Genomic DNA, 23,462 nt, shown 5'->3' with positions numbered 1-23,462 from the left:
TGACATTCAGTGCTGAAGACAACTCTTACTTCTAATTAGATAAAAAAGTAATGAACTTTACATAAATATATGAGTGTCTCTAAACATACTAATTGATTTACCATTTACACAGGGGCAACTATCAATAATGCAGTTAAACAATGTTGGAAGCAGCTTTTAATTTTTTGTTTTGCCTCTGGCTGCATTTAAGAGGGTTTTCTACTCTTTGAGCTTCCTCCAGATACATAAGCCACAAAAAGGCCATCACTTAAAAGAGGAAAGAAAATATAAATATTGAACTTTAATCTTGTAATAAAAATAAGCACCTACAATTGCATTCAGAGCTAATTGCATTTTAGTGCTTAAAGGCTATTTTGTCAGTTTTAATGGGAGACTACCCACACACTGCATGTACACAAGCCACTGAAAGAGCAAGGCTCATAGCAGCACACCATGGCAACCTTACTAAGAGCAAAGGATGGTTCTGCCAGCCCTATTTGCTGTATTACCTGATGAACTGGAACGGCTCCCCATGCTGCTGACTTCTTTGTCATAATTACCATTTTCCATCTGATCCAATTTCCTCCGTGCTGAAAGCATAAATAAAATGATGGTTACCAACAAAAGACTAAAGAGGAAAAGAATCATACTGCGACATGGCATACCAAACTCTGATCTGCAATAATTTAAGTTTGACAACTGAAAGAATGTCAGCAACTAAAATCTCAAGAAAAAGACGCAACAAATAGTCCCCCTTTCTTTCCCCACCCCCAACCACAAAGTACCTGGATGCAGCATCCACTAAGAATCCTATGCCCTGCAACAGCTCCCAATTTTAAAGTGGTAATACCCTTCATAGGACTGACTGGGAACTGTAAAATCAGATAAATCTGATTTTATTTCTGATTAGGACCACTATGTAAGTGACTAACGAATGACAGAACAGCAGTTCTGTTGTGGTATCTCATGACTACCATCACGATTGGGAGCCGAGTATAGTACTTGTGCCCAGAAGTATCGTTCATTTAATAAGAAAGAAAATGTAAAACTGTTCATATATGTACAAAAAGGGATATAGAACTTCCTCCGGCACAATGCAGGCACAAAAAAACAGGTATTCTTTCAAACTGATCTGATTATATTCAAATCAGTTTGCATTGAGTATACACACTCCTGGGCATTTAATGATTTCCATTTGCTGATAGAACAAAATTAGTCATGATTGATATGGAGGGACTGATGACCAATGTGCTCTGTTTAATATATTAAATAATAATTTCCTAACAGTCAGCAGTTAAGAATACATTCAAAATCTGCTGGTAATTTCCTACGCAGACCATGATCTATAAATATACATATCCAGAAGCAGCGACACTTCAGTAGTCACATATAGGATAACAAAGAATGTTACTTTGAAATTCATCTTTCATTTTATGAAAAAGTCCATTTCAAAAGTTACAGCTGAGACTAACTCTAAGGGCTTTTTACTGTAACTACAGATTCCTACTTGTAAGATTCAGCTTGCCCACTCACTATTATTTTCTTTAAGGTCACGGAGAGCTTGTGTAGGCTGTACCCAAGGAGTGCATGAACACAGACAGGACCGTAGTCTCTAACAGTCTGCACAAAGGAGGTTACAAACTGGGCTGACTTATTATATCTGAAAATAATGTCAACCTAGCTGAAGTTGTTTGGTGAGATCTTTCAGGTTTGCTGCATGTTTGCGCTTCTGGGTAGCTAGTTCGTCTTTCAGTTCATCCACGTGGGTCTTCCTTGCTGCTAGTTCTTTTTGCTCTGAAGCCAGCTGAGCCTGTAGTGTCTCAACTTCTAGCTTTCGCAGGTCCTCCTCCTTCTGCAACTTGGTGGCCTGAAAATGATGTTTTTCCCTTTTAAATTATATAAAAAATTTCCAGCCTATCTGTATGCTCAGCAGCTCTAAACTTGCATTTCACTTTCTACCTGAGAATCTCACATTTTACATTTAATTAGGCTGATCACTACCACCACGAATGGGCTTGCAGCACAATGCAGTACTGCAGCAAGGGATTCCTGAACTACCTTCAAACATTTACATGACAGTTCCATGCAGAGCTGTGCTGTAAGGTCACATTAACTTTTGTGACACACTGAACTTATTAAATGTGACATTTATCTGCCTCAAGATCACAGTACAAGCATGACCTAAGTAACAGTTTGCAGTGGTAAATTTCACATAAAAATTCAAACCTTTAGATTGTTTCAATGGCACAACAGAGAACAACTCTGTTCTCTCAGAAAGGCAGAAATAATACCACCATTCCAGTGCAGGGTGCCTTAGTTTTCTTACTGTCATGAAAACACGAGGTGCTTCTATCCCATTACTATTACTCTATCACAAACTCAAGTCACAACAGTGGTCACATGCAAGCCACTGATATATAAGTAAAGAGTGGCTACAGTCTGCTCCAAGCTCACGCTTGTTCTGTTGTATGTGCACACTAATGTGCGGTGTGTGCACTTGAAAAATCTGAGAAAGACAAAAAGAGCACAGAGATGGATACTGGAAAGCATGAGAAAATTGTCTCCACATCTATAAGTAAATTTATCAGCACTGAAGCCAAGCTATAGCACTTCTAGGGTTCGTACCACATATTCACAGGTTTTTCTGAAGCATGATAGCTTGATTTTCCCCAGGTTAACCGCTCAGATCAAATGTTGAGAAATAAAAGCCAGGTATATCAATAAGTTTTATTTAAAGCCTTCAGAAAAGCACGTAAGATTCTGCCTTCACTTCAGCAGGGTTCTGGTTCCTAAACATAGACACCTAGTGCCATTCAAGAAACCCTGGAGCACTCTGCCTGGATTCCAGGACAACATGGTTCTCTTGCAAGTCCTGCACCAGAGCAGCCTATTCCACACCCATCTCCAAAATCCATGGGTGTCTAAAGTAGCATCAGAGGCCTACATTTAGATATGCAGGGATACAAGGTGGGATTCATGTCCCACATCTTTATTAGTATCAGACATCTTACTAGTGCAAAAAACTAGCTGTATGCTGTACTCACCAGATCATCTTTAGTCTGTCGAATACGTTGCAGTTGATTCTGTAGCTCTCTTTCGCTATAAGAGAACTTATCCAATTGGCTCTGTAAGGAATTGTTTTCAGACTGAAGCTGTGCATTCTTACTGGTTAATTTTTCAGTGAATATCAATAGCTCAGACTCTCTTTTCCGACTACCTTCAATGTCCTTTTGGAGATCAGCAATAAGAGAATTGAGACCATCTACTTCTTCCTTTAAAGCATTTATTTCTTGTTCATCTCTGTCAAAGCAATTGCATCTTATTAGTATAACTGGAGTTTAAAAACTAATAGAAAACATTTATCAAATAAAAGCATTCAGGTCCAGACCAGGTAAGGCAAATGAACTTTCATCACTCTAGAGAATCTGCCAGTTGCTGGTGGTTTTAAATTCCAATATGTTTTGCAGATTCCTTTTTATGACACGTCATGCCAAAGTGATGAAGAGCTCCTGCACCCCACAGAATGGCACACAGCCATCAGCTTCCTCAAGGAAGTCTACCTTTTTGTACTCAGCTTCATGAGCTTCATTATAGGGTCTAAACAAATGTTCAGAAATGGATACTGCAAACGGAAAGGACACTTGCAAATATAAAACAGGTAGTCATTTTGGAAGACTTCTTGTGTTAAAGAGATGGGGAAATACTCCAGTTCTAAACTTCTCCAGGACAATAGTACAACAACCTATGAAATATGCAAGTTGTGCGGTTCTGATTCAAAGGAACTTTCTCACTCCATTCTGTCTTCTCCCACCCTCTACAAAACCATTTTTTTTCTACTGAAGCACTCCCAAGAGGAGACTTTAAATATATCACTTATAATTCATCTGAGAAAACTGAAGCTATAGCATTCTACCTAAGATCAACATTTTAGAGAAGGTGACTAGGGTTAATTCTGAAATTAAATAGCTGTTATTTTTTTTAAAAAAAACAGACAGACTAAAAAAACACCCTCCTCTCTCATTTGCTCTTGCAATATTATTTCATTAGTTCTTCAAACATAGGATTTTCTACACCTTTCTAAAACCTCATATTCTGACTTCAGGGAAAAAATCCTCCCTTTCTGACAGGCAGTATGTGCATTCAAATTCAAAAAGTAAACATTACACAAACCAAGCACATTGATCTCACTTAATTCCTTGGCAGACAATGGCAGTGCAATTACTAAGAGGCTTGATTCACTTTAAACTACCACATATCAACATGTTTCTTCAAGTACAGACGAGCTCAGACAGTCCACATATTAGTGGTTTTGAAAATGAAGTACAATTTTGTAAAACTAGGTAGCTGAATTTTACTAGATTTCCATAACTTAAGTTACATCCTGCCAACTACCAAAACAAAGAGCTCAAGTAGTTGATGACAATATAATGACAACAGGAATATGATTAGCATTTCACTCCAAAAGAACAGGAAAATGTATTACATCTTATCTTCAGGGTTTCTAAGCTAATTCCATCCTTCAGAAGACAAAAGACTGAACAACTACAGCAGAAGTGAATTTTTCGGCTATTTATGCTACAAAAAAAATATCATTCGCAGCTCCCATTGAAAACTTATGTCAAAACCTAAATCACATTTCCAAATACGTTGATTCATTACAACATGTGAAATTTGTAGTTAACCATCAGGACTTAAAAAATTAAATATTCAGATCATCCTGAAGAGATCTCTAGCTTGTTCTTAAAATTCTTCAAAGAATATCCTGCAACACTGAAGGTAATCAGTATCCAGCTCAACACTCAAAGTGCTTCCTAGCATTCAACTTGATATCATCTTTCCTACAAAACTATTTCGATCCTTCCTCATATGTGCAAAGAATAGCTGAACACTCCCTTATTAAGCGTTTTATGCATTTAAGGACAAATCCCACTTCAGTCTTCTCCTTGCTTGACTGAACAAATCTGCTTCTTTTATCTTAATTCAAGCAGAACTGCGTGTGTTCTCAGAAAAAGATAAAATTCCCTCTATTTACTCCAAGAAAATGAAAGACAGTAGGTTTGTTTATTGTAAGTGAAAATAACAGTGATCAAGATTCTAAGATTTTGTTTTCACAGGTGATAATAGGAACTTATCGATTCAAGTTTTAACTCAGTTTGAGATTTCATGACTTCATGATACTCCCTAGAATGTTTGATAAACATGTTCAAGTCATTCTGAAAGTGAAATACAGGACTATACAAAAACTGATGTGAGGATAACAAATGCTACATGGGAAAGAAATTTTGATCCAAGTTTTATAGGAATAGAAGAGACATGAACATTTTAGCATTTCTCTACTATTGTTGAGATGAAAAGATAATTGGAAAACACATTTGAAATTTTAATTCATTTGGCAAGATCCCAAGTTTAAAAAAAAAAAAAAAAAAAACAATCATCCCCACTGTTGATCAAGGTGTAAGCTACAGTTATCTTGATAACTGGCCTCTGCTTCCCTAGGAAGACTTATAACAGCACTAATGCAGCTGACTATTTAAAAGCACAGGAGACACACTCGGGTAGTTCTGTTAGAACCTGGCAACAGTGTTTGAATTAGTGAAGAGGACAGTATTTGTTTATACTCCAATTCATATGTCCCATATGGAAACCAAACTATGTTCAGGCATTCTGAGGAGTTTGTGAGCCAAATTCTCCTCCAAGAAAACTTTATTTCCCTCACATTCTTAAACAGGGAAAAATTCAACACAGCAATACTAGTCCATTAGAAACACAAGCGCTCCTAACATTAACCAAATATCTGAATACAACAGTGGCCAAAGACAATAAGCTGTTTTTGTTAAATACTTAAATTAATCCATTATAATTAAAGAGATCTGCTTTTCTGGTTCAGTTGTTTTCCCTCAATCTTCCAATAAAATGAGCACTGGGAAGAATCCTAGAAGATGCAACTTCCCATAGAGTATGCTCGAAAGCAAAAACTTCTTATCCTGATAATGAAAGATATAACATCAGATCTACCAGTCTCAATTCACTTGACTTATTTATAAAAGGCCAAAGTTATCTCCAATACTGACAACACTGAATTAGATTAGAAAAGATAGTTAAATTAGAACATGAATTCTCCAAATTATAATATATTTTAAAGCATTGGTAATTTCAATAAAGAAAAACAATGACAAGAAAAATCTGCCAAATTTGTCCTCAAAGTACTTAGCTGTACCTCTGATGTTGATCATGCAGACAATCTACAATTTTGACTCTGTCCAGCAAATTCTGGATTTCAGTTTTCTGTCTGTTAATGATTTCCTTATACTTGGATAATTCATCTTCTGTTCTCAAACGTTCATCCTCTAGACACTTTACCTAAGTAGAAAAGGAGAAACTATTTACTCTTCTGGCAAACTTCAAAACTGAATTATTTCGATCAAACATTTAGACCACTGTACAAAGCTTTTAGTGTCCAAGAATATATCACACAGGCCAAATAAAGTAAAAACAGACAAAAAATATCATATGTAAAAATCATCAAATGAAGTAAACAACATTAGTCTTTCCAAAATACTCAGACTTACGGGCCTGATGAACCAAAAATTCAAAGCCATCCTTTTCCAGTTACCCAAGCCTAACCCTAACTCACACCAAGACTGCATTTCATGGCTTCCTCCCTTCTACTAAGGTCCTACATTGCTAAAACTCTTATCTGGACTGAGTGACCAGCAGGCTGATCTACAAGACTGTTCAGAAGTTACACTTAGCATATTTTCTATGCCATCACAGGCCGTATGTATGACTTCTACAAGCCTAGGTTCAGAGATGGAAAAAGTTTACTAACATCTTTCATTTATGAAGTTACTAACTTTACTGGGTGCTTACTAAAATATTTTCAAAAGGTTTGCAGTCAAACAAGATGTACACCATGAAACAAAAGAGCACTTTATCATGGATCAACTGATATTCCCCAAGAAAGGCTGCCCAGAGCCAGTTATGTATCCTTCTGGTCTCATGTCAGCCAACCTCCATGCCACACTGCTTATTAAAAAAAAAAAAAAAGCTGTAATCAACAGATTCAATTTAATCTTGTTCAAAAAATTCATCATAGCACTGTAGCTCCGTAGCAATCCAGAACACGTTACCTTTGTTCTTAGTGTTCGAAGCTCATCCATGCCCTCTTTAAACGTTCTCTTCAGGTCTTCCAGTTCTTTTATTTTTGCATGATGCACCTTTTTAAAGGGTGAGAAACCGCTTGAAAAATCTAAACAGACAGTGGCATCCCTGGGATGTCAAAAGAATTTAGATCCACGTAGGCCAGCATAACAGCTGAGAGGGCTTAAGGCAAGACAAGTACCCTAAAGGTTTCTTTATTTTTAATAAGTAAAACAAAACAAAGCATAAAAGCTTTTTATTCTCAGAAGAACAGGAAGTATAAATGAGATTATACACTCTGGTTTTAATTGTACAAATCTACATCGCAACACACTCAGTGAAGAGTTCCAGGCAAACTGACACTGGGTAAACACTGAAGATGACTTATATATGAGAGCTGTGAGTGGATCCAGCATGCAAAGCAAGGACTGAATTAATGCAAAAATCTAGTTTTGGGGCTAACAAACCTCTATAGGGAGTGAGAGAACAGAAGCTGTTCCCTGTCTCCCTCTCACCATACAGCTTGGTAAAACACCAGATGGTAAAAGAAATCCTGCCTATCAGATGAATTCATGTTCTAAACCATACCAACACTGACATTTATAAAAAGTAAAGAGCAGTTTTGTCCTTTTAACATCCTCCTTTTTTCCATAAATTTGTTCTTAGAAGTAGATCCAATATAATAGCTAAAAAGTCTTCCAAAATCATGGCTGGAGGCAAACATCTGGGATGTGGCATTAAGCCAAAATTATCTAAAGACATCCAAAGTTATCACCACATATTTACCTCCAGGTGGTCAGACTTCTCCTGCATCTGTTTCTCTAGTTCTTCTTTTGTTACTCGCAGCTTTGCATCCAATTCATTTGATTTGATTTCTTCCGACTCCTAAAAGGAAAGATATGTAAGTGCAGTTTTAGAGCTTTATGCTCCCCCTTCCTGTTTTAAGAACATGCACACAATATTGCACATCACAGAACCCCTTTCCAGTAGGTATGTATCTAATAACTCTGAACATGTCAGGACCATCCCACCACATCCCAATAAAGATGAACACCTTCCCTCTTATTTAGAAGCTTGCCAAGTACGGAAATCTATGACTGGTCATCTCAGCTTTGCAGCTTGCACTGGGTAATTCTCCCCTACTGCAGTTTAAGATAGAAGGGAAGGATCAGATGCTGAACATTAATTTCACCTCCTGAGAAAATGTGCCTACTTGATAGGTTTTTATCATTTCTTGACAGTTTTTCCTTATCTGGTCTGCTTCTTCTTTTGCTTGAGTTAATTTTGTTGTTGCATCTTTGAGGCGATCCTTGGTTTCCTAAAAAGAACAAGGAAACAAATCAACCAACCACGAATAGTAATAAATAAGTTACACCTACTAATCTAGCCTAACTTGGGTAAAAGCACTTCTCCTAACAAGAGTTTCCTATTTCAGTCTGAAAGAAATCAACAACAAAAAAAAAATCTATATCCAGTATTTTTCCCCTTATTGCTTCAACAGTTAATGTAATTTTGTTTGTTCCAAAATTGAAAACACAGAAGGACCTCTTAGTTTTGCACACATTTTCAGACGACAGATTGAGTTAAATCTATCATACAAGAAACTAAAAGTTGATCAGCAGGATAAAACAAAATCCACGCACATACACACTGCATCACACTTTCACTTCCGTATTAGTATCTTCAGAAGCACTACTATATTTTGCTGCAGGTGGTCAAATTGAAGAAAAACGTTTTTAAAAAGCAGATTTTAGTGATACTAAAAAAGGAACTAGCATAGCATCTACATTTCATTGACTGCAGTTTCATGTCACAGTATCACTTCACTAACCTTGTGTGAATCAATTTCTGTTTTCAACTTGTTCTGAGCCCACTTTACTTTGATAACATGAGAATTGATTTCTTCTTTCAGTTTTTCTATTTCTCTGTTCAGTCGAATGGCTTCACCATCCTAAGAAAATGGCACAGGTTTTATTTTATGGGTTTAAATCATCCAGTGCTTCTACAAGAAGACTCGTATGTAAGTGCCAAGTGTAGGATTTTTAAGGTCCTGATTTTGCAAAAACATGCACACAAGTAACAGCATTCAGTAACGCTTTAACCCTTAATCTAGTGAATAAATAAATAAATAAATAAAGTAAATCCAGCAGCATTCAGGTTTGAGTAGCAAGATAAAGAAAGATAAAACAAAAGCTGCATTAAGATGCAGCTTTTATATCCATTAACATTATGTATGTGTTAAAAAGCACAAGCTAGTCAGGTCTAAAATATGTATCTCTTGGGTTAGCTGCAAAGGCCCCATTTTGCTCTTTTGTGCCAACTTGGTGAAAAGATGCAGGTTAAAAGTGGCAAAGTTGTAAATTATAAAAGGCTACATACTAAAACTGTGACACCAGTTGTAGAGTGTTACCTACTCTACAGGTAGAGACTACAGGGAGCACTGACAGCAAGATGTACACAGCACAAATCACCAACCTGTAAGTCAGTGCCAAAAGAAGATGTTAACAGAAGAATGCCACTGGACTAATACCCTTTATACCAGTATCAACAGACCACTGCAGTAAGCCAAAAGTCCAAACTCTTTCTGTAGTAATAGGTCTATCTTACCAAAAAGAAGTTTGCAGAAGTGCCATATGAGGGCAGTACAATCTCTGTTAAATCCCAATCTGAGGATAGTTAGCAGATTAGTTTCACTTAGGAAACTTAATTCATGCTCCCAATTCCCATTCTTGGGGGTGGGGGGTGGGTGGGGGACCAATGTGATTTTTTGCATCAGAAGCATAATTTTTAGGACTTTCAGTAAGATGAATTTTTCTGATCCATCTGTTCTTGTCAACAGTGCATGGTACAACTGCTCAAAAAAAAGGACAAATCAATATAGCAAAGTCTGAATTTATTAATTTATCAATTGCCAGATCTTCCACATGAAACAGTTGTGTAGCACACTATAAGATGATCTGAGTAATTTAAGAGTCTGACGAAAACCTCTTACTGACTTACAAAAAAGTGCCAAGGTTTTGCAACTGAGCCTGAAAAATCCTATTATTACCAAATTTTCTTTTAAGAGGGAATATAATACAAAATGGATACTACAGGATAAAAAAAACTTGCAGAAATTGCAATAAATACTACAATAACTTAATGCCACTATAGTCTTTAAAAAACCCATTCACTAAACAGAACAAGTGACAAACTTCCCCAAAAAATCCAGACACCTGCAAGTCTTTCAAATTTTGTCAAAAGAAAGTAGTACTTTACAAGGAAATATAAAAGGGGATTTCAAAATGATGACAATAAGAGTGCAGTTACTTCTTCCCCTTCCCCAGAAGAAAGGGGTTCTTTCACAGCTATACAGGAAAAACAGGTTTCTTTCACCAAGTATAACAGCAAACCAGTGTTGTTCAGGTTGTTCTGAGAGTGCTTTTAAGTTACATAGTAAACGCTTATAGCACCTTGGTTTCATAAAGCTGGTGCAATCTTCCTTTTTCCTGAGAAAGCTGTTTGATTTTATTAGTATGCTTTTCAATCTCTTTATTTGCATCTCTCATCCTTCTCTCAAGTATCTCCTTTTCCTTTCGGAGGTCAAGTGATTCCTTCTCCCCTCGGACATATTTCATCACCATTGTTTCCTTTTCATGGCGTGCTTCTTCACATTTCTTGTTTGCCTGGAAAATATTAAAATAGAATGAATTAACCTTGCACTAGCCTTCAGGTTTTAAAAGCCAATATTGGTTATGTTCAGCACTGTAGTATAACAAAGTGAGACTTAAAAGCTTCAGTTTCGTAAAGACTAACATTAGACCCATACATAACTATCATGAATCAAACTGATTCAACTGGAATTATTCATATCTATAACAGTAAACATATATCCAAGCAGCTGCAGTTTCAAAGCTAAATATCTTGAGTTGTCAGTATGTTAGGAGTTTTGAGTACAATCTGTTGTTGCAGAAGGAAAGTAGTATAACTGATAAATTTTAGCAACAAAATATTTTCGCAAGTATTCAGCATCAGTCCTCTCCCCTCCTTTGTCCACATGCGAACTGCACAATCACTATCCATTATTTATCAGACAGGCTCCCTATCGCCTCAGATTGCAAAGTTTCATTTTATAAAACAAAAGAAGCAGAAAGTGAGCTGCAGAATTAACATTAAGTATTTTTCTCTACATTATATGACACTAAAAAGGAAAAAAAACCTCAGTTCTGTGTTGTGCTCAACACATTAGGCAAGAGCTCTGTGTTTGATTTGAGAGAAGTATTAAACTGACAAGTAACAGCAACTGTCAGCTTTTATCCCCTTAAAATCCAAATCAGTATACAGGCAGAGAAAAATATATATTTTGGAGGACTGAATTGTGTGCATGTGGGTGGGTGTGTACACACACAGATATATGTCTGTGTGTGTGTATATATATATATACACACACACACATATATATATATATATAAAAATATGTTAAAAAGCAGGGTATCGATCACTCTAGAACATTGACAGCTATTCAGAAATTAACTGATGTTAGTTATCAAATGCATATATAACTGAACTGTAATAATTCCCATTTGGGAAAGTTTTGACTGATCTCGTGACTTAACAACTTAGGCTGCATGCTTCCCACATGAAGTAGCTTTGTTTGTGAGATGCTCAGCAATTAGAAGCTTTCTACATTACCTGGTCCATTCGAAATGCCATCTCTTTATGCAACTGCTGAATAGCATTTTTAGCTGCTGCATCTTGCGTTAAAAGTTTGTCTTTACTAGTTTTCACTTCTTTATTAAGCTCTTCTATTCTTGCTTCTAGCTATAAGGAAGACATTGATATAATTATAGGAAAAGAGACTTTGAGCATACAATAGAAACATCTCACACAGAAGTAGATGCTATATCAGATCTTTACATGTATTTTATACTTTGCGAGTTGCAATAGCCAATATCAACATCTAGCTTTGTATTAAAGCATGAGCACGCAAAAAAGCCAATTCTCGTCTACACTGAGACAACTGAATGAAATCAAGACATGACATAAAATAACCCCCTATCTTAAAAAAACATTGATGGCAAATGCTGAGACACCAAAGCAGGGCTGGCTGCTGTCTCAAGTTGCTTCATCTTTCACCCTTTTTTCCCCACTATCCCTGTGCTACCTCTTTTACTGTGCCAGCAAAGTATTCATGATCCATACTGAATTGGACAGGAAATTATTTCATTGAAAAATAGCTCATCAAATAAAGTAGTGCTCAGTCATTGTGCTGGCACGTTTCTTTAGCCGCCCAGTGAACCAGCCCAGAGAAATGATCCAGCTAAAGAATAATTACTGACGTTTAACTGGAACATTTCCCAGTGTTTGTTCACTGCACAGTCACTCAAACACTAGCACAACAATAAGGAGCAGCACTAGCACAAGAGCAAGTGGTAGCTATGAAACTGTAATGCTGCCCAAAGGCTGTTTAAACTGTGCCTTAATGACTGTCTTGTCCCTGGGGAAAGTCAATTCATTAAATCCATTTTGTTTCATTAATTTTAGGAGTAAAGATCTCAGAGTTAGCATGTTATATTTTTGTGCAGTCCTAAACTCCTGCATAAAAGGCAGCAAGTTAAATACTTCTGTTGCCACCCTCTTCAGTTTTGCAAATGAATCACTCCCTAGTATGCAAAAGAAATTCACACATGCAAGCATGCATGCATTTTCTGCTTGTAGTTAAGTTTTCATTTATTTGAAGAGATAAAAGTTATCACACTACAAACACTCACATGGCACCAAAATAAAAGTGTTTTACTGCTACTTATCTTAAAACCTCAGTTGCTATCCAACTACAATATGAAAGCATTACACCTATAACCAGCATTTTCTAAAGTCATCTAGGACAAGTGGTATCACAGATCCTACTTATCTGACAAGAAATCAAAGATAAAACTCGCTAAAGTATTTTTTCAGAATGGGATAAAGCAGTTGCTGCATGTTACATCTTCACAAAATCTAGGTGATATCATGAAAATACAGATAAGAAATAATGAATAAGCTGCTCCTACTGATATATTCAGGCATCTGTGATTTCAAATTGTAGCTTAATATACACAAATCTTTTCAATTCAACTCTCAATCACATTATGGATTTTCAATGATTCTTTGAAACTAACCAAAGACAGACTAAGTTTCTGTATGTGTGAACATGTTCTTCAGGAACACCAAGCCTGACATACTGTTTGGGGAACAGATTTCTGTGTGATGCAGATATTAACAGAAAAATATCTGACAGCTAGGGTGATATCACCAATACTTCAATATGCAGAGATAACAGTTTAAATATTATCTGTCATCATATTTCTAAGCTGCAACAGCTTTTAAAACTAGGCTGAGAAACTGTAGGAGTATCAGTGACTGATTCTGAAGCAGTGACACTTGATGTGACACTTTTCCTTCCCACACTAACACCAGCCTACACCAGTATACACTATAGATGTTTCTCTTCGGCCTGTCACAGTTCTGATCAATTCCGTTGAATAAATACCTGTACATAGCAACCGATAAACAAAAATAATGTGCAACAGCATGGTTGATACGCTCCGCTCTGTATACACTCCCCATATTAATATTTTTAACTACACACATTCACTTACTCCATTATTAGCAGACGCAGTATTAAGGCAGATTAAGAAGAAATTAGATACGATTAAATGCCCAAGTGAAATACCCTTAATGTCTATGTACAAAAAATAAACCTTATCATGGTAAGAAAGCGAGATTTTGCAAAAAGACCTAGCAAGCTTCCAATACATAGTCTTAAATAGGAAGCAAAGGTATACTTTAACATTCTCATCAAGGCTACCCAGAGTTTAATCTCCATATTGCTGCATAACTAGAACTCACTTGACCTTAAAGACTTCCAGATACTGAACACCTAAGTGATCTGAATCTAGAAACAGAAGTTAACTAGAAGACAGTAAATGCTTTGAGCCAATGAGTAATTTTCTCAGAATGGAAAGATGGATTTAACTTCATAAAATGCTTAGGATATGAGCATGGGCATTCCTTCTTTCTCCCCTATGCTTCCAAAGATGTCTTAATAAACAATGGCAATAACTGTATCAAACAGGTGAAACATTAACACTTCTGCTTTGTTATCCAAACCTGTTTAATAATGTTGAGGTGCTGCTTTTCCGTTTCTGTTCGTTTTTTCAATTCATCTTTTAAGTTGTCTTTTTCTGAGCAGATTTCCAAAATCAATTCCTGATGTTTTTTATTTTCTTTAATCAATCTGTGAGAAAAAAAAAGCATCAAGATATACGGTACTTCAATACTGTTTTTTTTTATTTTTAAGTTTCAGATTTATGTCTTTTCCTTACTGATCTGCAAATTCCATTGGAAATGAAGCCAGCAACGCTAAAGAAATTCACTAAGGCCTTACAAAAACAAAATGGAAGTACACTGTGCACGTGAAACTTAACTCTTAAATTAGCAAGTAGCATCTTCCATGTAAGCAAATTGCTTATTTTCAGCACTTTCCATTGTTATTGTCAATGGTAAAGTGAGACATCTGGTAATCTATGCAATTTACAGAATTAGCACAGCGCTTTGTGCTTATTAACAGTTCTAAGGTATTAATAAGACAGTAATGTCCAGTCAGATCGCTCCAATAGTCAAGAATCTGAAAACAAAGATATTATATTCATTTCACAGTGGCAAGAGCAATGGGATAAACTGCTCAGAGCAGCCCGTGATGTCCACAGCCCAGTAAGAAATGGAACCCAGATTTTATAAGTCCTAACTAGGCATGTATCTATAAACAGTATCCATGCTCAAACTCCTTGCAAAGTTCAGATTTTTAATAATATTTTGTTCCTTTACAGCTTAGCTGTTTGAAGGACAAGTTGGAGCTGATGCCTCAACAATAATGTATTTTGATTGACCTTCCAGCATTGTAATAGATGTACATAAACCTCAGAAGTCATTGTCAGAAATGATGAACATACACATTCTTAAATGCATTTCAGTGTTTAAAGATAGTTAGATTGTGGATATTTTCAAAAGCACCAAAGCAGTCTAGGTGACTAATCACATGAATTTCAGTGGGAATGTTTAAAAATCCTGTGTAGACATATACTTGCATCTTTATTCCCCTTTGAAGAAAAAAAAGAAAATAAATCAGTGCTCTGAATAACCTAGGCTCCTAAATTACAAAGGTTTCAAAACCATCAGTGAAATAGCTCAGCACTTCAGGAATGTGTGCGCGTGCAGGAAGAGTTAAGGAAAAAAATGCATGGATTAATGTATAGTCTCAGATTATAGATTCTTAAAGGTAGCCAGGATTCATGCAGCTAACTTGCTGCTCAGCTATATATCTTAGATCTGACTGTAGGAGAAGAATTAGGCTATTTCCAGAGCAGTGCTACAGTAAATTCTGCTGGTCATAAAATAAAGACATACACGCATGCCCTACAATGCCTTTTGGGCCAAACACAAGATGTTGCACAGTAGTTTTACACTCCTGAAACCAGGAGGCAACAGGGAACAGCTGGCCTCAGTGCCGTAGGGATACCAGCTGGGGGGAAAAAATGGACATTTTGGTACAAACTGCGTGTGTGTGAAGGGTGGGGGGGAATATATTTATACATAAATATGCACTCACATTTAGAGAAAGATTATATATAAACTATATATACATATTTGTATCTAAAAAAGTAATTGGTCCACTGCTGACTTACTGATCTGCCTTTGAGTTGACTGTAAACAAGTAAAAATCCAAGTAACATCTTCACTTACAGTCTCCTGGATTTATAGCCATTCACACACCCATCACTTCAGATTCTCACTTGTCCTCCTACCAGGATTTCCAAGCTTTGCCATCAAGTGACTTTCTTCCCACCTGTATTCTTTCAGTTACAGTGAGGCCGCAGGGAACGCTTTCCTCACCCTGCTTTTGGGGAGTCTCTCCCTCCCTCTGCTTTTCCCTCCTTTTGATATCCTCCCCTACCATGGTATCAGATTGCCTTATACGAAAAGCAGAGCATACACAACACTTATTTGCAGCTCAGCAAGCAGGAATAACTTTAAAGTTAAAAAATGCTTTTTTAAAAAAATAAAAAAAAAGTAAGAAACATTTCTAATGGTGGTAACAGAATATAAAAGGCCAAGTGGGGAATCAAGAAGTTATTCGAAGAAACTGGCTTTCCATGAATAGAAATATTAGATTTCTGTATGGTAGAACTATCAAGCCCAATTTATTACAACAAATTACATTTCAAAAGCCTTCCTGTAAAATGCATTAGTACAGTGAGACAGTAGTTTCCAACTCAAAAAAAATACCTTTTGATCAACTTTGCTGAAATTATGATGAAAGACAATTTTAAAAGCCACAGGAAAAACATGCAGTTTCAAACTCAAAGCAAACATATAGTAGGAGTTGGTAATTTCAAAAGTTCCTTTCTCCAAAGAAATACATGGACTGAAGGAGTCTTGAATTATTTTTGTATCACCATTACTTTTACAGTACTTAAGTAATTATAGATATTGGCAGGCTATTCAACTGAACAGTTAGCTATTCAGCTTCTATCAAATTTCACAAGAATTCAGAGATTTAAGCACCATTTTATTTACACATACATACCCTGAGTAAAGATAATTACTCATTTCCTTAAGAAAGCTCATTAACTCTCTTCCTAACAGTTCACAAGGTACTATTTGTAACAGCTCAACACTCTGTTCACACAATACGCAACTGAACTCATTCACTATACACCTCCATACTTGTGATGATACTATTCAAATACTCACTTTTTTATAGTTTGCTCCTGCTCCAAGTATTTATCTTGCACACACTTTTCAAACATGGCCAAGGCATGTTCACCCTTTCTCACACCATTTGGGAATTTGCGTTCTTTTGAAAAGTCTGTAGATAAAAGTTCAGATTCTATTTCTTCTAGTAAATCCTCCTGCGAGGAAGTCTGATGTATTGTGGAAATAAGCTTCTTTGTACAGTCTGTGTCATAAGGGCTTTCTGAACAGATTTTATTGATAGATTTTTTCACAAAGTCAGACTCCTCCCTTAGCTCCTGTAATATTTCCATTAGCGACTGTTCCGTCTGATTAGATTTTGGATCTTGTCGTTCAAATTCTTCACTAGAGAAGTGCCCTGTCTTCATGGGGCCTTCTTTCTTTCTTTCAAAGCAGGTATTGGCACCACAGTCTCCACCTCCCCCGGGATCAGGCATACCCTGCTGCTCCTGTATTTCTGCCAGAGTCCCATCGCTGCTTGTGTCAATAGCTGTTGAATCGTGGTTCAAAGGGAACAACTTAGATTCGCTTTCCAAGGTATTACCATCATCTCCAGCAAAACAGATGTTTGAGCAGTCCTTCATTTCAGATGTTTTATCAGGCTTCTTGTTATCTGGGGAGCTGGAATAGGCATTATCCAACAGACTGACTGGCTCCAGGGTGCTTTGCATTTCTGGTAAATACTCTTCCATCATTTTCTTTTGAAAATCTAGAAGGAAATTTTGCATTATACATTATAGTCAAAGTAAAAATTAAATAAAGATTGGGAGAGGAGAAAAAAGGCTACTGGAAAGTAATATTCTAAGGATAGAAATAATTAGGTACTTAAGTTTTATCCAGTTTGTCAATTTTCCAGCCTGATTTTTAAATAAATGTTCCAATGCAAGTTCCTAAAAGGAGAATAAAAACAGGGATAGCAAACACAAAGTAGCTGGACAGCAAGTGACAAGTCAACTAGAAAAACAGCAGCTTTTCAGAATGAACCAATTTATTTCTTTTTAAATCCAAATAGGCCAAGTGATCACCTCTGAAAATACTTCTGATAAATATAACAACAACAACAAAAATCTAAGAATCCACAGATTTACTGCTCATTTTCTAATAAGTTGTTGGAAGGTAACAACATGCCTTGACATATGTGTTTTTACAACACAGGGTTACTCATCCAGCCAATGAGAACATACATACAACTTCCTTACTGTCATGTCCTGACCAATTACCCATATATACTTATATAGTAAAACGTGCCTATACCCAGCAACCTGAAAGAATGAAGGAGAGAAAAATAATTTCTCTTCCCCAACTGTTCGCAAGCAGCACAAATCCTTTGCTGCAAGATCACAGATGGTCCATGGCAGATTTGCTCTTTCAGAAGTAGCTTGCAGAATAAATATCTGAGGAGTCAAAAAGCTATGTAGAAAGTGTTCTTACAGCAAATTACATCATATCACAACCCAAACAGCCAGAACAGTTAGGGAAGACCCTGGTTACAGTGTCATATCTTCTGTTTCAGGAATTCTAGATGATCAGGTGTCTAGAAAGACTGCTGGCATTTTTAGCCAACACAAGAAGCCCTTGAGATATCATTTCCATTAGGAGAAATTCATTATAGCCATCGTAACTTTCAGTTGCAATCCAGTGCCCCTGGCACTGGAAAAACTATTCATAAATTATTAAATCATTGAATAATTAATTATTAAAATATTGAGTAATTATTTTTATATATGTACCTTTACTCATAAACAGGAGGCATATCATTGTTTAAGAATTCAATTTTGTTTTTCCAGTAATTCTCAACAGAAACAGTGACTTCGCCATCTTACAGCATCAAGCATGTTTGCAGACTTGCCTTCTGATTCATTTAGCTTTCTCTTCACATTCACACAATCTCAGTCATTCAACTACATGCTTCAAGCCCTGCACTTTGAATCAGTCTGGAAGGAAACGCTTTGTGCACTTGGCTCTGCTTCTCTGGAGTCTCTGCCTTATTAACCAACACACTGTACTGTGGCTTACACTGTTTTTGACTATTGTTAAAACAGAGGGATTCGTGACTGCCACTAGGTCTCTGACAAACTGCTACCACTACAACCTTCCACCAATACGTACAAGAGTATGGCAAGGAGGAGAAGAAACCTCAGCCTAGCTGTTTCTGCAGGGAAGTAGTCACACATGTGTGTACATGCACATATATGTATACACACACACCCCAAAGGTCACCACTAGTAACTTAAATCAACGGTTAGGTTGCAACTGTCCGTTAAACAACAAAAGGAAAATATAATGGAAAACAGGGTATAAGGACAAGTGTACATGTCCTGCCACGGCTAGACAACATTCACAAATCACCAGCAAACAGTAAGACAGAGAAAGGGAATAGGTACATAGAACAGGTACAAAAACACCTACAGAAAACAGTAAGATGTGTGGCTATTTTGAAAAAGTGACAATTTATTTTTTTTAAGTACTTGTAACAAGCAAAGCACTTGTCCTCCTCACTTTCAAAGCAAAACCAAACGCTATAGCATCTAAAATATGGGAAACAATGGGAACCAGAAGGCAAAGAGCAAGTAAAATCACAAATTAGAATGGAGGGGGTGAATAAGAGACCTTACGCACAACATACAATGTGAAACTTTTCCAAGGGCTCTCAGTTTTATTGATATCAAAGAAGATCTGTTTGTGAAACTCCTGATCCCCTTTGCTTCAAAGAATTTATGCTCAGTCAACACTGCAGTCAGCAAATCCATAACCCCCAAACTCTTGCCCTGCCATCTGGTCTGTGCAAAGCAATTTCTCTGTTGGTACCAACTGATTCTTTGGTAATTTCTTCTAGTAAAAAAGGTTCACAATGTACTACATGAAACTACAACAAAACAACCCTCACCGACCATTTACATCTACCCACAAATAGAAGACAATGAGCATAGCTGCAGGAGAAAGCAATCAATTTGACAGTAAAAGAAACACTAGCTCCTACTTAATTAAAAAGCTGTTTAAAATAAACTGAGGGTGTGTATTTAACATTGTCAATAAGACAATATGCAAATAATGCAGTTAGGATGGAAGACAGAAATTTACCTTCCAGCATTTTTTCCCCCTTTTGTCACTGGTGGCTTATATTCCACACATTCAGCAGGTTTGTGTGTAAGAGACCTTATTAGTAATAAAGCTGAGGTACAAGTTTATTCTATAGTAGGTATTGTAATACAAGTTCTTGCAGATACTTTCTCTGGAATGAGCAGAGGGATTTTTAGGCTCATTTTAAGCTTTTTCTGAAGTACTTTCCAAAGTGTCATAAACCGCCTCAAAATGTGTAGTTTGATGTATTACTGCCTCAAAACAGCTTATTACTGCCCAGCTGCTGGAGTTCACCATTCCCATGAGAAAAGAACGGGTAAAATCAGATACATGAACTTCCTAATCCATGTTGGTTATCATACACAAGATCTTCAGCACAGCCTGGAGATATAGATATATATAAATATACACACACATACTATATATATATATATATATATACACACACACACACACATATATATACTTATATGCACACACAGTAGATGGTATTTCCCTTCATTTGAGAGCAGCAGGTAAAAAATACAGCCTACTAGCTTCCTTCCAATTCATTGTCCTAATTTTCATTTTTCTGGATTATTTCCTTCTAATACTAAGTCACAGTATTACTTACAAAGGGCAGGATTAATTTATTTGCAAGTAGAAATAAAACTACTTGCATAACTCAAGTTACTATTAACAGAATAAAATGCTACCAACTCCATACCCAGAAGATCCTATACTTAATACCAACTGTAAACAGAGCCTAGGTTTCACAGCAAACACACGCGAATTTCAAAAGTAACTAAACCAATCTATTAAAGCAAAAAAGAAAAATAGCGCGAGAGAGAGAGGGGGGGGGGAGGGAGGGGGGATTCAGTGTTTCCTGCACACTTGCTGCAAATTGAAATGGTACCCAGAATACAATTTACCATATTAAGAATGTTCCTAGGCTTCCTGATTGCAACATTTGATTTTAAATGTCTGCCCAAATTTGAACCCAAATCTGAATCCTAAGTAGCTGGATTTCTTTTCCCCTGCTGGATAGTGATAATTTTCATATTCTAATTACTAACTATTAAATAGAAATAAAGCCTAACAATTGGTCATAAGGTCACAACCGATCTTCACATCAGAAATATCTAGCCAAAAAATTATGTGGAGTAACTGTCTATGCGAGTTCATCTTGATATTCAAATGTCTCTGGCATACCCAAAGTTTGTTGCATTTACCTTGGGCAACTAAGTATAGCAGACACCTCCTGTATTAAGGAGAACGCAGAAAACTGCAACAAGAAGAGTAAAGAAAAGGCTTTGTTACCAAATGAGTTTTTTTGTGTGGAAGTACCTTAAAAACACTACAAAACTAGCAGTTGCTAGCTGAAAGGAAACACGGTAACAGTAGAGTGTCTGCTTCACAACATTAACCCACATACTGCAGGTCCCATAGTATATACACACCAGACATTTCAGAGTAGCTTCACAGTTTTCCAGATTTTATATCCACCTTTTATTATCCTACCCATCTTTATAAGCAAGTCTTCCAAAAATCAAGCAAGTAACAGTTACTGGTATCATTCTCTTACAAAATACCGCATCAAGAGAACAAAATAACTCAATGTCTTTTATGGTATCTTCAGAAGGCATAAAAAGCAAACGTAAAAAAGGCAAATCAGGAATCAAGTTATCAGTTGCTCCACATAAAGAAATGTGCTTACTTTCCTCTAAGTTAATCATCCTTAGAGTTAATCATCCTCCCAATGGCATGATAAGAGCACCTTGCACCTCAGTCACTTCCACACAGAGTTTACCCCAGGTTCGCTCTGGTACGAGTTCCCTTCTGTTGCCTATGCTACAGGAGGCTCTAATCACAACCAAGTCAACTCAAAATGCCCAACGTAGAAACTTCTCAAATTATCACCATGAGATTAGTAAGCTTGTCCGTCTGCATACCTTGAATAATCAGTCATCTTCCAGGATTGTCATATGCCTGGTGCAGCACGTGGAAAGTTTCCTGTCGCTAGGTTTTAATACTTCTTTGTTGCTGTGACAGGTCTAACACAGGCACTACTGGTCTGACCAGTTCTCCTCTTATTCTGGTTTTATAATTCACAGTTGGTTTGACATTCTATGCCTGGCACACATCTTCCCTATGTTCTTGCCCTTGTTCTTATACTAGGATGACAGTGCCCATGTTGTTTTTCCACAATGCAACAGCACAGGGTAAATTAGGTAGAACTGCACAAACTGAACAACTACTTACATGATTAGAGGGCAAAGAGGAATACTAACATGGATCCAACCATGCTTCCTTTAGACCCATAAAGGGCCCTGGGTATCGTGCACAAACAAAGAAGAAATCCTTCCGGTATACAGACATTGGAATATAGTTTAGGTCCATTTTAAGTATTATCTTAGTACTTGGGAAACAAATTTAACTCCAGCCTCCACCCAGGAGGCAAAACATTAAAGGCTAGTATGGGCAACAGCACAATAATTTCCAGCACTATCTTAGAAGTGCTAAACTGCTGATACCAAAACTGACCAGAACCAAAGCAGGAAGAAGACAGCCTACAGATACAGTAAGTGGACATCCCACTAACTACTTACAGGAAAAATGCTTTACATATACATAAAGGAAAACAAGATCTCAGAAAACAAGCAATATTTTTTTTGTTAGCTTAAACATATTACTAGAATAAAAACATCTTTTATTTACTGCCGATTGAATGATAAAAATACAAATATTATGACAATGACTCATTTAAGCTCTTTAGTTAAGTATCTAACATAGTACGTATCTACGGAGAAAATGGAAAAATCTTGATACATGGTCCTGTTAAAGGCCAAAAAAAACGAGGAAAAAATTACTTCTCACTTCCTATAGTACTGGTTATTTTAAGTATCTGTTAAGGCCTGGCCTCAATCCCCTACTTAAAAGTGTTACTCATGAATAAAAAGAAAAGAACAACAAGAAATGCTTGCACAATTACTACTTTTAAAGAGGTAAAACTTGCAGACAAGCAGAATGTTCAAGCTACCGGGACTTATTTGGATGGTTCTATTTACATTCTATTCTCTGCAAGTAATTTGTCTCACAGTTTAAAACCACTTAAAATTAAAGCATAAATGTTTAAAACTTAGCTACTTACACTGTAGAGTAGACTAACTTCTACAGACTATCAGCACGTAACAAAGGCCTTAACGTGTTCTACTAAATTGATCTCAGTAAGTGGACAAGTCAAGCAATTTTTGTTCTTATCCAAGACCTGGTTTCACTCTTGCAGACTGAATGCCAACTATAGCACATTGTTAGAATTTTTAATGCCAAAAATCAAGGTAATTAGCACACTATATCATAGTAAGTTATCATACTGATGATCAGGTGCTTGTCTATAATGTTATTTTTATAGCGAAATGAAAATTGAAATTACAGAAGCGCCAGTGATATCACATTTGCACACTAATTTGACTATTTGAATCCAAGATTTATTAAGCTAAGTAAAATACCTG

The 23,462-nt window shown here is 36.6% G+C and overlaps 1 protein-coding gene across 5 annotated transcripts in view; it reads right to left on the bottom strand.

Moving 5' to 3' along the window:
* CCDC186 (coiled-coil domain containing 186) overlaps positions 1 to 23,462 on the bottom strand; it is a 41,606-nt gene that overhangs the window by 7,554 nt on the left and 10,590 nt on the right. For 2 of the 5 annotated variants that reach the window (XM_062580273.1, XM_062580274.1), the window contains 12 exons: positions 16,891 to 17,599; positions 14,248 to 14,374; positions 11,791 to 11,919; positions 10,572 to 10,784; positions 8,951 to 9,070; positions 8,333 to 8,437; positions 7,906 to 8,004; positions 7,110 to 7,196; positions 6,197 to 6,339; positions 3,024 to 3,279; positions 1,657 to 1,846; positions 489 to 569 (listed from right to left, as the gene is read on the bottom strand). In XM_062580273.1, the coding sequence (XP_062436257.1) occupies positions 489 to 569; positions 1,657 to 1,846; positions 3,024 to 3,279; positions 6,197 to 6,339; positions 7,110 to 7,196; positions 7,906 to 8,004; positions 8,333 to 8,437; positions 8,951 to 9,070; positions 10,572 to 10,784; positions 11,791 to 11,919; positions 14,248 to 14,374; positions 16,891 to 17,585 (2,245 nt within the window). In that variant the 5' untranslated portion in view covers positions 17,586 to 17,599. Of the gene's footprint in view, positions 1 to 488; positions 570 to 1,656; positions 1,847 to 3,023; positions 3,280 to 6,196; positions 6,340 to 7,109; positions 7,197 to 7,905; positions 8,005 to 8,332; positions 8,438 to 8,950; positions 9,071 to 10,571; positions 10,785 to 11,790; positions 11,920 to 14,247; positions 14,375 to 16,886; positions 17,619 to 23,462 lie in introns of those variants that run through there. The other 3 variants (XM_062580272.1, XM_062580275.1, XM_062580276.1) reach the window with 3 other exon arrangements.

Source organism: Rhea pennata, chromosome 7 (genome assembly GCF_028389875.1).
Source record: "Rhea pennata isolate bPtePen1 chromosome 7, bPtePen1.pri, whole genome shotgun sequence".
NCBI lineage: Eukaryota > Metazoa > Chordata > Aves > Rheiformes > Rheidae > Rhea > Rhea pennata.
This window is presented reverse-complemented; position numbering and strand designations above follow the sequence as displayed.